General features: G+C 35.8%; 1 protein-coding gene across 2 annotated transcripts in view; it reads right to left on the bottom strand.

Moving 5' to 3' along the window:
• The window catches only part of LOC306879578 (neurobeachin-like protein 1), a 55,042-nt gene that overhangs the window by 2,306 nt on the left and 38,543 nt on the right, over positions 1–14,193 (bottom strand). Inside the window, exons 36-52 of one of the 2 annotated variants that reach the window (XM_079432627.1) lie at positions 13,462–13,563; positions 13,274–13,369; positions 13,037–13,161; positions 11,953–12,093; positions 11,429–11,559; positions 9,402–9,511; positions 8,940–9,057; positions 7,724–7,821; positions 7,476–7,592; positions 7,293–7,382; positions 5,797–5,906; positions 5,506–5,678; positions 5,233–5,327; positions 4,155–4,271; positions 3,756–3,917; positions 3,520–3,668; positions 2,083–2,218 (exon numbers count right to left, since the gene is read on the bottom strand). In XM_079432627.1, the coding sequence (XP_079288753.1) occupies positions 2,083–2,218; positions 3,520–3,668; positions 3,756–3,917; positions 4,155–4,271; positions 5,233–5,327; positions 5,506–5,678; positions 5,797–5,906; positions 7,293–7,382; positions 7,476–7,592; positions 7,724–7,821; positions 8,940–9,057; positions 9,402–9,511; positions 11,429–11,559; positions 11,953–12,093; positions 13,037–13,161; positions 13,274–13,369; positions 13,462–13,563 (2,070 nt within the window). Of the gene's footprint in view, positions 1–1,861; positions 2,219–3,519; positions 3,669–3,755; positions 3,918–4,154; positions 4,272–5,232; positions 5,328–5,505; positions 5,679–5,796; positions 5,907–7,292; positions 7,383–7,475; positions 7,593–7,723; positions 7,822–8,939; positions 9,058–9,401; positions 9,512–11,428; positions 11,560–11,952; positions 12,094–13,036; positions 13,162–13,273; positions 13,370–13,461; positions 13,564–14,193 lie in introns of those variants that run through there. The other variant, XM_079432626.1, reaches the window with a different exon arrangement.

The following is a 14,193-nucleotide window of genomic DNA, read 5'->3' as shown; positions in this document are numbered from 1 at the left end:
TTGATGAGTGCATGTGAAATCATCGGTTTTAGATTAATTTTGAGGTTAGTGCAAAATGAAAATGTGCATTTCAAGTGAAGGAACTCAAAAAAGAAGATGAGAAGAAAACGAGAACACCGCCCTGCATCATATTTGCTGAATGAAATCCAATACTTGGCTGCTGATTGTAAGGTGAAGTAGTCTTGTATTATTCCTTAAAAAATGCCACAAAGACATAATATCTTCCTGTGAGCCAGGTTATGACTATCTGTTCAATTCTCAGACAATTTTCACATGCATGAATGATTCTGAAGACATTATTTTATGCCTAATCCTGATTTCAAGGTAAATGCAAACATGAGCCAGATGTTTTCTGCTACATCTGTGGGTGTTACACTACATCCAAAAAGCTACAGAAAAGTAAAAAAGTTGTGAAAAAAGCTCATTTTGTAAAGTTCTTTGACATTAAATGGAGTATTATGTTAAATGAAACATCTTGAATACTTGTCTTGTCATTAAATCCGAAACAGAGTGTTATTTTGGTAATGCATTAAAGCTGATAAATACATACTTTGAAAAATCATCACTCTTATTTAGTGGAAAAACTGTATATGATAGAAAGTTGCTATTGATATTTTTGAACTCAGCATAATCCAATTCCATAATATTATGCTTTTTTTGCAAATCAAGATGCAGGGCTGTGTAACTGTATGTAATGACTGTGTGTATACAAACCCTTTAAGTCTGAACTGACATTTTATGTCAGAAACATACTCTACACAAGCATGCAAAACAGATGCTTGGAAAAATGCTTTGTAAGCTCGTGGCACAAATGTGCGGCAGATTGAAATCGGCAAACTGAGTCAGCGCTTTCCATTCTTCTGTCTGAGGCAGAGACTACGTTCACCTTAACTAATCTCAGAACTCAAGGGGGCGATAGAGTTCACATCAAATAATGTGCGATAATTTAAGGAATTAGCTACATTATAGCACCCCTTATGGCAATGTGGTGAATGAAAAAATATAGTATGTTCTCTGAGTAAATGTATAGCAATATACTGGTATGGACAATAACCACGATATTTAAAAAATTTAATATTGATATAAATGAATCCTAATAATAATCCAGCATCAGTTACTTACACTGATGTGTAAAATTGAGTTTGTGTAGCTAGAAGCATGTTCACATGTAGAGTATGTTTCAGGCTGTATTTTCCATATTAATTCATCTAATGTAGAAACCCAAATGTTGCTATACACGCGAGTGATATTTAAGAGAAAATCCTTGAGAACGCTTTGCATTGTTTGGAATATTCAAAAGTAGCTTCAGTGTTTGGCATGAATACCTGTGCATTCAGTCACATCGAAAAAGTTAGTTTTTGGTAAACCACAAGAAGAAAAACCATCAAAACCCTCCTCTAATGATTTCACAGTTTTACAATTATTCAAGAATGAGTGTGACACTACAAGTTTATTTTATTCTATTATTACTATCGTTATTATACTATCGTTATATCGTATTATTACTAGCATTGTTAGTAGTATCATGAGGGTTTGGTTTGGTTAGGTTACAACTCCAACTGCTAAGAAAAAACTGAAACCAACAGCAAACGTATTAAAAAACATTAACACTTCACACAATAACCACTGATTACACAACAGATGCTCAAGATAAATATCCTTGGCAACAGTTTCAATGCATTGTAATGTCATTACTATGTTCATGAGTGTACTGCTTGTTATGTTTACGTGATTGATTGATAGTTTGGGGACAAAATTGCTGAAAAGTGTCCTCAGAAGTTAGCTAAATCTGATAATACCACTTTGGGCTTGTCTTTAAAAAATAAATGATTTATAAATAAATAGTGTAAATCTATTCTTTTAGGGGAATAGTTATGGTTTTGGGTTTGGATAGCCCCCACTTGGATAGCTAGGTATGCGTGTGAACTTGACTTGTGTGCATTTCTCTCAGATGTTGTCGGGGCTGAAAGTGTTCTGGTCTCTGAGATGCAGCAGGCGTGCGGGCGATCGCACACGCAGCGTGCTCATGAGAGGCGAGCCCTCCATCCTCTGGGTGATGTAGTTCCTGAAGGAGTTTTTTACCTCGGCGGGTTTCCCGACACCCACCACGATCAGCTTGCCGTCATCGAGTCCCACCAGAACGTGAGACTGCTCCTTGGTCACAGACACGCACCGGATGGGCACCCGCATAGCCATCGGCGACACACACAGAGCCAGACTGCCATGGATAACCAAGAAAGAGGCGGTGTTAGGATCAAGTTCAAGGAACAGACATTCTTACAATCCAACACAAGACGACATTTTGAAGAATAACCAAACAGTTTCAGGTCCCCATTGACTTCCACAGTATTTTTTTTTTATTACCAACATTCTTCAAAGTATCGTCGTTTGTGTTCATCAGATGAAAGAAAGTCATACAGGTTTGAGGGGGAGTAAATACGATAGAGTTGAACTATCCTTTAATAAAGTGCAACAGGCAGGTTCTGGAAGTAAAAGTCTCAATGATTATTTTTAAATGCTAACTTAAACTATTAAAGACAGACCTCCTGGAAACTGTGAGGTTGTTAATCAATGGTATATGCTTTCGTTAACCCCATCAGCCCACATTATTTCAACTTATTTTTTAAATAATTGTGTTTAACAGTGAAATTCCTGGGGAGATTCCGATTCTGCAAAGAAATCTTCACCAATCAAGAATCACAGCAAGCAAACTGCATCAAAACTCACAAAAATCATCATATTAGAATGATTTCTGAAGGGTCATGTGACACTGAAGACTGGAGTAATGATGCTTTGCATCACTGGAATAAATTACATTTTAAAATATATTCCGATAGAAAACAGTTATTTTAAATTGTAATAATATTTCACAATATTACTGTTTTTACTGCATTTTGATTGAATAAAGCAGAAGAGACTAAAAACATTTAAAAATCATTGCGTTTCAAAAATGTGATAAGTACTATGTGCATATGTTTTGCGATAAATATAAAATATATTGTTTGTATATATGTAATCAACATTGCATAAAGAAAACTCTTTAGCGCCCACCAAGTCCCATGAAGCACTGTAAATCATGCTCTAATCATACTTAAACAACTATATATTATGCAATAAACAAATCTGATCGTTTCAATATTTAATCAGTAGTTTTTAAATTAGATTAATTGATTCCCCTCATAGCTGGTTGGTTTAGTTCATGGCGTAAAGCATTTAAATGAAGACTATTTTAAAATCTCAACAGGAGTAATTCATGGAAAAAACACTTCTGAAACCAAAGCAGCTGGAAAAAAAATGGTACTGCTGCAATATTTATAGTATTTTGGTTTCTAGATGTGACTCGTTACCTCAATGCATGCGTGTTCTTTCAAACATTTCATCATTCACCAGACATACACTGTAATATTGACACTAAAGAGCCATTACTTTCTGACTTCTGGGAATTTAACTGCTGAGACTATTGGTTCTGATGCGTGTTAAAATATGAAAAAAGCAGCAGATTATTGTTTACAGGTTTACCTGTACAGATCTCTGACAGACAGGAACCCCTGCTCGCTGCCGATGACCACATGTTCTCCTGAAGCACACATGTCTGTCACCTGCTCCTTCAGAGGAGCGCTGCACAGGTGCTTCCCGTTCACAGAGTACAGGTGCAGGGCGTTCTTATCCTGAACACACACAGGCACAACACAAGCTCAGTTTACACGGCACAGAAATGTGTGAGGAGAAGGGGAACTGAACTGTGTGTTTGTTACCTTCAGTGTGGCTTTGCCCTCTATACAGGTGTGCACCACTAGATGTCCCTCCCAGGACACAGCCAGGTGCATGATGGACATAGGCAGAGAGCTCTCACACGGCGGCCGCAGAGAGCGCATGTACTGACCCCTCCGAACAGTGTGAATGATCACCGTCCCATCCTGTGACACACACAAACTGCTATTCACATTTTTGTATCACCCTGAAACCCACCCCAAAAAAGTTATTCAACCATCTTTGACCACTTTAAGAATTTGTTATGTAAATAAATTATATTAAGATTGGCTAACTTTTTGTATTTGAAATAAGGCACAATACCAGTGTCAAGTTGCTGAATACCGAACAAATGTGAGTAGTAGACAGTGTTTTTGTGTGATTTTGAGAGAGGCGAGTCTCACCCGTGATCCAGAGACTGCCACGTCCAGCTCTGTACTGATAGACACACTCACAACTTCATCTGTGTGTCCGTACAATACCTGCATTGGCTTATGGGACAGGCCCACCGGAGCACCTCCCTACAAAAACAGAACAAGTTTAAACTCCAACACTGTATTAGAAAAAAAACTACTCTTTATATGAGTAGAGAATAAAACTTTATTCATTATATTATTTAATGCAAGTGATGAGATAGTTTAAAAAAAAGCATTACCAATTAAAGCAAAATTCCGAAGAATGTTAAATTAAGGAAGAAACTTCTGAAACATTTCTTGTTATATTCCCAGCTTATAAGAAATATCCACTCAAACTATTACTTAAAATTCATCCATATGTTAAATTAATTATGCTATTTTAACAAAAAAAGAACAAACTAATGCAATATCTTTAAATCCTTTATTTTATTCTTAATGCAAATTAATGAGTCATTGAATATACATACCAAAACATTGGGGTCAGTAAGAGATATATATATATATATTATTCATTTTTTTGTTTGCATTAAATGCACTAAATTGGTCAAACTTGACATTTATAATGATGTTACCAAAGATTTATATTTCAAATAAATGCTGTGCTTTTGAATTTTTAATTCAAAGAATCCTGAAAATCACAGTTTCTACAAAAATATGAAGCAGCATAACTGTTTTAAACATTGATAATAATCAGCATATTAGAATTATTTCTGAAGGATCATGTGAAACTGTAATGACGCTGAAAATTCAGCTTTAAAATCACAGGAATAAATTATATTTTAAAATATATATATAAAAAAAGTTATTTTAAATTGTAATAATATTATTTCATAATATTACTGTTTTTACTATATTAAATAAATGCAGCCTTGGTGAGCATATGAGACTTCTTTCAAAAACATTTTTAACAGTATCTTTAACAATTTTTTGAAAAGTAGTGTATCATTATATACAATAAACACATGACTGAGACTATAAAACACTTAAAATTTAGGAATGAACCTTCTTATAGGAAGTCATATGAAGACGACTGATCATGGGGCTTTTCCAAGAGAACAGAACATACCTGCTGTAGCACCTGCCACACCATACAGGTGGTGTCTCTAGAGCCAGAGATCAGGTGAATCCCAAAGTGATCTGTGGCCAGGCACGTTACAATGTCTGCCGGGACAAAAACAAAATATAGCCACACACACAAATATCCAAAGTTAGCAGATTTGTTTCCTGCAATTCAAGGTTAAAGTTAGAACATACAGTACAATCTGGATGTGACTATTCATGAGAAAGAAAGAAGGGGAAAAAACGGCAGAGGAAGGTCAAGAGAAGCTGTTTCCATTACCCATGTGGCGGATGTGCTGCCCCACTGTTTTGCCCTTAACGAGTGACGTCACTCTCAGGCTGTTGTCCCAGTGGCCTCCACTGAAGAGCAACTTCCCGTCATGAGACACAACAAACAGGTGAGCTGTGACTTCAACCACTGGAGAGAAAGGCCCTGCTAGAAACCTCTGAGTCCTACAGAGAGAGAGAGAGCGAGAGAGAGAGCTTGTTGATGTGTTGGTTTTTTCAAGAAAGTGCAGGGCAGCTACAGTACAAACAGGACGTGAGGATGTTAACCGTCAGAGAGACTCACTTTACACCGGCTACGGTGGGGTCTTTGATGAAGGTGAAATAGTTGGATATGTTCTTGTCGTAGGGCAGCCAGCCGTGAGTTCCCATCAAGCAGTTCTGGCTCAGAGTTACCTTGATAACCCAAAAACACATTATTTATGAGGGTATAAAATATTTCATAAAACTTCAGAGGGCATTAAAGACTATGGCTACGTTTACATGCACAATTATTGGTTCAATCGGACTGAATTCATTCCGATTGATGAATCTGAATGTAGTGTTTACATGAACGCTAAATAAAGTGACGAGGTTGATGTGCGCGTTTATACGTCACAGGCTTCAAATCGGAATTGATTTTTTTTTTTACATGCACACGCTGCACAAATATAGTTTCTCACTGTTTGCACATAATAACCACTCTCCTACACGGTTTCTTTATTTGTTTTTAACAGCAGAATTAATATTTTTCCATTTCTGGATAAATATACATATAAACCGCAGTGCCGTGTTGCGCATATTTATCACGCAGAAAAATGCCCCTCCCCGTACACAAAATGGGCCGCCTGTGGATGAGAGTCCGAAACAAGGACTGGTGGGAGGTTGTCCTGCTCCACTTCACAGTTGCCGAGTGAAAGGAGAGTTTTATAATGACAGGACATGCATTTATACAACACTTTATTCAAAAGGAAGAACCGCTCGTTCAGCGCATCATACGTCATTATGCTATTTCTGCGTCGTTGCACATGCGCAGTCCTTTCAGTTTAGGTTTTCAATCCGAAGTGTTTACATGCACGCTCAATCGGATTAGAAAAGGAATAAACCACCCCCTTCAATCCGATTGAAATTTCATTCCGATCTAGCTCAATCGGATCGATTAATGTGTTTACATGAAGCATTTTCAGTCCGATTGAGCCGTCAATCCGATTACAAACGGATTATTTGGTTGCATGTAAACGAAGCCTATGTGGAATGGCATGTGGATTTGTAATGCATTTATCTATCATTTAGGAATTATCCAGTCATGCTATTATTGTAAAAATAAACTCTGTTAGGGTGATCATTAAAATAATTTAGTCAAAATTATTTTATTAAATTTTCAATTTATATAAATATTATTTTATATAATTTTATATTTATACATTTCACTACACTGTGCACTTAATAATTGCGCACATTAAGACGAGTGTCATAAAAGAAAGGAAAAGAAAAACTAAGTTAGGGTGATCAGAACCTACTTTTTACATGGCTGCTTAAATTTTTTGTTTTATTTTATTTTCATATTTATATAATTATATAATTTATTACAACTTGCATGCATGCATGCATGCATACATGCATACATGCATACATAATTATTGTCAATAATTATTATCACAATGTACATTGATTGATTGTGCACAATAAGGGACCAGGTACATTAATAATAAAAAAAATAAAATAAAATAAAACAGGGCCTATTCTGATGTCATGCGTCTTTAAAACTGTCTGTAAGATATAGCTGATCAAGTTCAGACTTACCAGAGTATCTGGACTCCCCTGTGAGATAAATGAATGTGATTGGTTCTTAGGGACAACTGCTTTAACCAGTGGCACATTATCACTGATGCCCTAAAACACAGAGATGAAACTCCATCAGACCACATCTGTCACTCCTCAGAACAACATCTACACAAACACATAAAGCACTGCTAATTCAGTCACCTCGATGAAGAAGGATTTGAGCTCAGTTAGGTGCTCGAATATGTTAAGAGGACAGGAGTCCAGACGAGTTCTCCTCTTCTCCAGCTCCTCCAGAGAGAGACGCATGGGATGGGGCTCCTAAAAGCACATTAACACACACCATCTTATCAAACAACAAATACTCTGTCATGTTTATGTCATCCTACCATTTCTATTTGAGCTTCTTCTAACACTGTCTGTTTGTGTGGAGAAGCATTAGAGTGCCGTACCTTCAGTAACTGGCAGGGTGTCTGTCCAAAGTTACTGATCATGCCTTCTACAGCCTTCCTCTCTTTCTCATCTGTGATGGCGTCCAGATCAACAGCCCCTAAAACAACCAGACAGTTTCATTTTGCTGCATTTAAATGTTATTCAAATGCTACATTAAAAACTATTTGCAATGTAGACACAAGTGATAATGTGCAGTCAGCCAGTCATTTTCTCAAAATAAACCCCAACAAGGTGATTTAAAATACTGATATGAGATGAAATTTCCATTATGTGAGCTGTGCTAGTTTTTGTGATCTCTCTTTGTGCCATGTATGAAATTAGCATACACAGCTTAAAACGGTTTATTTTAGTATTATTATTGTATTTATAAATATTTTAGGCTTTATTTTTATATTTTCAGTTTCCAGTTAAATTTTTATTTTAATAATTGTATGTGGATTTGTCATTTTTATTACACTGTTATATTTCTATTTAGCTATTATTTTATTTTATTTCAAATTTAGTTTTAGTAACATTAGTACTACTTTAATATTGCCAATACAACATTTCAAATTTTCTTTTTTCCATTTAATATTTTTATTTCAGCATTATTTCAATTATGTGTACTAACACATAATAGTTTTAGATTATAATAACAACAATGGTTTAAAGGATATTATACCACAACACTTACCATCTAAAATGAACTGTTTTTATTTTATTTTAGATTTAGCAACTTTAGTACTACTTCAGTACTGCCAAAACAACATTTCTAATAATTTTTAAGTTTATGCTTTTCATATAATATTCATATTTTAGCTTTATTTCAATTAACAAATAACGTGTACTAATTGTAAAAGTTTTAGTGAACAATAACTAAACTGGTTTAAAAGGACATTACTCCACAATATTTAACTACAGAATGACAGTATATAGATCTACAATGTAATGAAAAAAGCGTCTGCTAAATGACTAAATGTAATGCAAATGCAATTGTGGTATTGATACTCAGACGATGCTTTATTACGATGGCTAGATCAATTCAACTATTAAAAAAAAAATGTTTATTGCTTTTCATAATGAAAACTGTTGAATTATTGTTTTTATTATTAAGCCTCAGTAATAAAAATTAAGCCTTCATACAGAACAACATATCCACCAAATTGCCTAATTAATGTCACTCAAGCATGGTAGCAAACGATTTTAGCCGCATCATGACTTGTTTGAAGGACATACCTTCATATGTGCAGTAGTAGAAGACATTAAGGGCCTCCACTGCAGCCGGGCCCCTCTGTTTATAGCCGAAGATCAGATCGATCCATTCATGCAGGTGGGCCGACACATACTCTGATTCCTGAACACAGACAAATATCATCTACATCAACAAAACGGTCACACGATACGCTTCCAAACCTGCATTTCTCTAAGGATAGACCGGAGGCCATAAGTCATTCTGAGAGGAATCTGCCAGGAGGAGACTGGGAAAGACTCTTTGAGTTGTTCTAGTTTTGTAACCTTTCACGAAGCCATTTCTCACTGCTTCAGACTTTAATAGGACAGAAGTGGCAAAGGAATTGAGAAGAAGAACAGAAACAGATACTAAGAGCGGGCCGTATTCAATTACACATTGTTCCCAGGAGGCTCTCTATTGAGGTTAGTGGGGAAGAGCTGTGATGAGGTCATCAGAAATGGGCTCACCAGGGCTTTGCGGTGCTTGTAGATGAAATCCTCTGGGGATTTGGCCCATTTAGGCAGGATGACATCATTTACCCTCTCTTTGGAGATCTGTAAGCGACCCAGGTCAAATCCTACAACAGTGAGAGAGAGAATGAGATGATACAATATAAAGGAGTCTGAGTGGAAGGGAACTTTACACTTTGTTGGTTAAAATTATGTTTCAATCATTTTTTTCTGCATTGACTCGCATTCGATTTACAAACTGTTTGAAACAGTGGCTGAGCTATTTATTTCTAATTTTGTGAATATTGTCTATTTAAGGTCATGAATGTGCCTGCAAAGTTTTGACACAAATGTGTTTTAGAAAAACTGTATAAATTGTTACAACTTTTGTGTTGGGGACATATTGACTCCCCCCACTGGTTTCTAGGGAATCTGTCAAAAATCAGGTGAGGAAAAATGACTTGTTAAACACTAAAATATGAAATACATGAGAATTTGTTTAATTTTAAAACCCAAAAAGATGACTTGTGTTCTGACTTCCCAAATGAAAATGCACTGATAATTTGTTAGATTCAAAGTTTTTTTTTTTTTTTTTACACTGTCATAAATAAAATATACTAAAATTGTATTTTAGCCCTTTACTGCGGCAGCAACCTCAAAAGGTGCACCTATACCCCTAAAAGGGATCATATTAGTACCATACAAGTATGCATGCTTTAAGGGAAGATAAGTTACAAAGGTCCGCCTTTAAGGAACCTCATGAAAAATAAACATGGTGTTACATAAGTACTAACATGTATTTTTATTATATTATTATTATTACCACCATGGTAAATTTGTGGTTACTGCAGTTTTTCTACAAATACTGTGGTAAACTGTGGTTATTGTAATAAAACCATGGTTAATTTTTGTAAAAGGCTGCCAGGCTGCTGTACACCAAAAGGTGAAACTTTAGCATATTTTTTTCTGACAGATTTCTTAACAGCAATTACAGAACCTAACAGAATCCATCGAAACTATTAACAACCAGTTTAAATAAATGTACTTGCACAAACTAGCCTATTTAAAATAAATTTTACATAAATAAACCAAGTTTGGGATAAATAAGATTGTAATATTTTTTAAATAAGCCTCATGCTCACCAAGGCTGCACTTATTTGAACAAAAAACTGTAAAAATGTAATTTAAAATGCATCTGTGATCAAAGCTGAATTTTCGGCATCATTACTCTAGTCTTCGGTGTCGCATGATCCTTTAGAAATAATTCTAATATCATTTGCTGCTCAAGAAACATTTCTGATTATTATTGCTGCTTTATATTTGTGTGGAAACCGTGACGATGCACTTCAGTACGATGCATTTTTCTGAATTAATTTTATACATAGTAACAATGAAATGCAATGTAATGTAATAATGTGACAATGGTTTCTTAAGATCTACTTATTCTTCTGATGCTTTTGGGAAACGCAGCTCTGTTTGAGCAAACACTGAGCCATGCATCATCAGCGAACGCTGTCTGTGATTGATTGGTTCTGTCTTTCAGTATTTGAGTGTGTTCCGATGAACAGGATAAATAGCTCTAACAAACACAATTAGACTAACACTTAGAAGCTTATTTCATGCACCGAATTTCTTGATAAATAAAATTAGTGGTTAAAAAATGCACTTTAGAATCAATATTTTTATGTGAGGATCGATCCTATTGATACAACATCAGTACCGGAATTATCGATACTTTAGGATCGATCCGCCCATCCTTAATTTGCACCTGTGTGCAAGTAGTCATTACAAGTAGTCTTGACCAAAAAAGAAAAATAGTATCTGTCCCGCTCATTTTAAACAAAATATGTGGGTCAAATTGACCCCTAACACAATAGAAATCAATGGTAATTATTCAATTTCTCACATATTTTATATGTGTTTGTCTCTGAAAAGCTACACAAAAGTTGTACCCAGCTTTTTGACACAACAGGGGAGTTTAAAAGCTTTCTTCTATTCCATCTTAAATTGACAGTACTAGCTCAACAAATCTTTAATTTACTCACCGTCCTGGTTCTCCAAGAACTCTGGGAAGTAAAAGAATTCTGGGATGAGCTCTTTGACGTCGTTGGGATTGTCCATGAGGGTTTGCCAGGTAGCAGGAATAGAGTGAAACTGACGGTCGGCACAATCAAACCTGCCAGACAGTCAGACCAACTTTAATCATATAATGAAAACCGGTTTTAGAAGGATGTGGCAACCCTAAATGCATTAACATAGGATTGCCCTTGTTTAAATATCAATCAGTCAACAGCCAATCATAATAGAGGGCATTTGCTTGAAGAAGTCGTAAAGGTAAGGTACATTTTAAGTCTAAGGGACAGACAGAAAAACTGTAATAATCCTGATTTTAATGCAAGAAAAAAAATCTTACAATATGAGGCCTTTATATGAATTTCACTTCAGTAACCTTTTTTTCCAAAGCATTCAAAATAAAAACAATTGTGAGTTGGTTGATTAAAAAGAAAGTAAGGAAAGGCAGTGAAACAGAATTTAAAGGCAAAAAGACATTCTGTCAGACAAGCATTACCTGCCGCTCTGCAGCTGGATGTGCAGGGATGTGAAGGGTTCGACTCTAATGAGGTAATGCATGACTCCAGCGGCGTTCGAGTAGTGCGTGCCGTAGTGGAAACGGTCTATGGTGCCCGTGGGGTCTTCAAAACTCTCATATCTGCAGAGTAAACATCATTTACAATCAGCCTCATTTACACACATCAGCTGCATTCACTGCCGACATAAAATCAATTCAAATGTTCAAAACATTTGCTTTGTTCCTAAACCTGTTAAATAGGAAGCTAGCTTCTAAGGGAACTGCTCAAAGTATAACTTCATAAGTGACCGAGAACGCCATACAAGACCAGTGTTTAAGTTTTAAAACTAAAATATTAAAAATGGGATTTTGGTAACAAATAAAATAAAATATATAAGTTAAAATGAAAATGAGAAATGCTGCCTTGGCAATGAAATTAAATCATTTTAAGTACTAAAATTACTAAAACTGTAAATCAAAATAAATGAAAGCTATATATTTAAAACTACTAAAACAACAAAAGCACATCAAATTCTTAAACCTTAAAATAAAAACAAATATAAATTGAAAACTGAAATCTAACAAGCTAATCTAAATGCTAATCCAAAATATTAATAAAAATTATAATAGTATATAAATAACTAAAATAATACTTTAAGAGATTTGATGCTCAAAGATTATTCCAATAGTTTGAAGTTAGCATGTGGCTAAGCTAATGACCCTTACAAATACAAAACAATACAATATTTTTATAAATAATGGACGAAATAATGCATTTTAATCATAGTTTAATGACACTTTTCAGTAATGAACAAAGTTTGCTTATAATCGAGATTCCACCATCAGTTACAAAACTCTTCATGTTCATCACAATGCATTCTGGGATTGTGTTGTGTGACATGGATAAATGCTACCGTATTCAGCAAATACAAGGTATATTATAAAACTAAATTTGGTAAACTAAAAATGTTGCCTAGGTGTTGTTATAGTTAACTAAAACTTACTATACTAGCTATATATATTTTTTTCTGAACTGGAATAAAACTAAAAGGTCTGAGAGAACAAGACAGAGACAGAAACACACTTCTCTCTGACGGCTTTGGCGTTCCTCTCGTTCAGCACGGCCACAGGTTTGGAGAGATCTCTGAACACCCGCGGATCGGACAGATCCAGCTCCTCTGACGTATAATTCGACAGGATCCAGGGGAACTAAAGTCAGCAGAGAAAGTCACACACTGTATGATCATTCTGGAAGCGAATGAGCGCTGATGTGTGGCAACATTCAAACAGAACTCAGAGCTGCTGTGTAGGTGTCACTCACCACAGGATACTGAGCCAGATCATTATACGTCCGTCCTGCTATTGTGTTCAACTGCATCAGGTAGTCAAAGTTTGAGATCTCCCTGTTCACCCATTTCTGATGACAGACAGAAGGAAAAGTCAGCTCTAAACCTTCAATGCTGTACTATATGAAACCCTTAAACAGAGATGCTTCATGTGTGCAGTGACCTGTGTGAGTCCAGAGGCTTTGAGCAGCTCCTGCGGTGAGTGAGTGGCATGTAAAGAGAGAGAACGCAGCAGCAGCATCCGGCTGTACACTTTATTACGCACCTGTCAATCAAACAGAAACAACCAATCATAAGAGACTGAACAAAGGAAGGGGCGATAGTTAAAAAATAACAACGTCTCATTGCGTGTACGCATAAATATTTGTGTGAAATCTAGGCTTATTATAGTTGACTAAAAGAATAAAACTATTTTTGCTACTTGAAATAAAAAATATATGTATTTTGCAAATGATGCGAAAGCAAAAACACTTTATTTGGCTTTCTGAAAGTAGATGCATTTAGGAATCATTAAGATTACTTACAACAGAACAGCACAACCCAGGTGTTATCACAACGCAATTTATGGACAACCGTTTCGTGATCCTAGGAGAGGAGGTAATTCTGACTTTGCTACGACAATCTGGCACTTCTGAATCAGTGACTGTAAGTATGTTTCGTTATTAGTTTAAGTATTTGCTATTGACTGTTCAAATGCGGAGTTTTGCACGTCGTGTGTGTGTGAGAGAGAGAGAGGGTCACATCACAGTGGAGTCAGCTGTCTTAATCGCGGCTTGTAAGCAAATACATACAGCCATCATCACTGTGTCTGTCACGTGACTCCGTTCCCCTTTCTGGCTTGAACTGATGGTAAAACTAAGGACATTATTAACTGTCTTTACTTTTATTTTCAAAA

The sequence above is a fragment of the Barbus barbus genome (genome assembly GCF_936440315.1).
Source record: "Barbus barbus genome assembly, chromosome: 13".
Lineage (NCBI taxonomy): Eukaryota > Metazoa > Chordata > Actinopteri > Cypriniformes > Cyprinidae > Barbus > Barbus barbus.
Note: the sequence above shows the minus strand (reverse complement) of the source record. Positions and strands in the feature narration are given on the sequence as shown.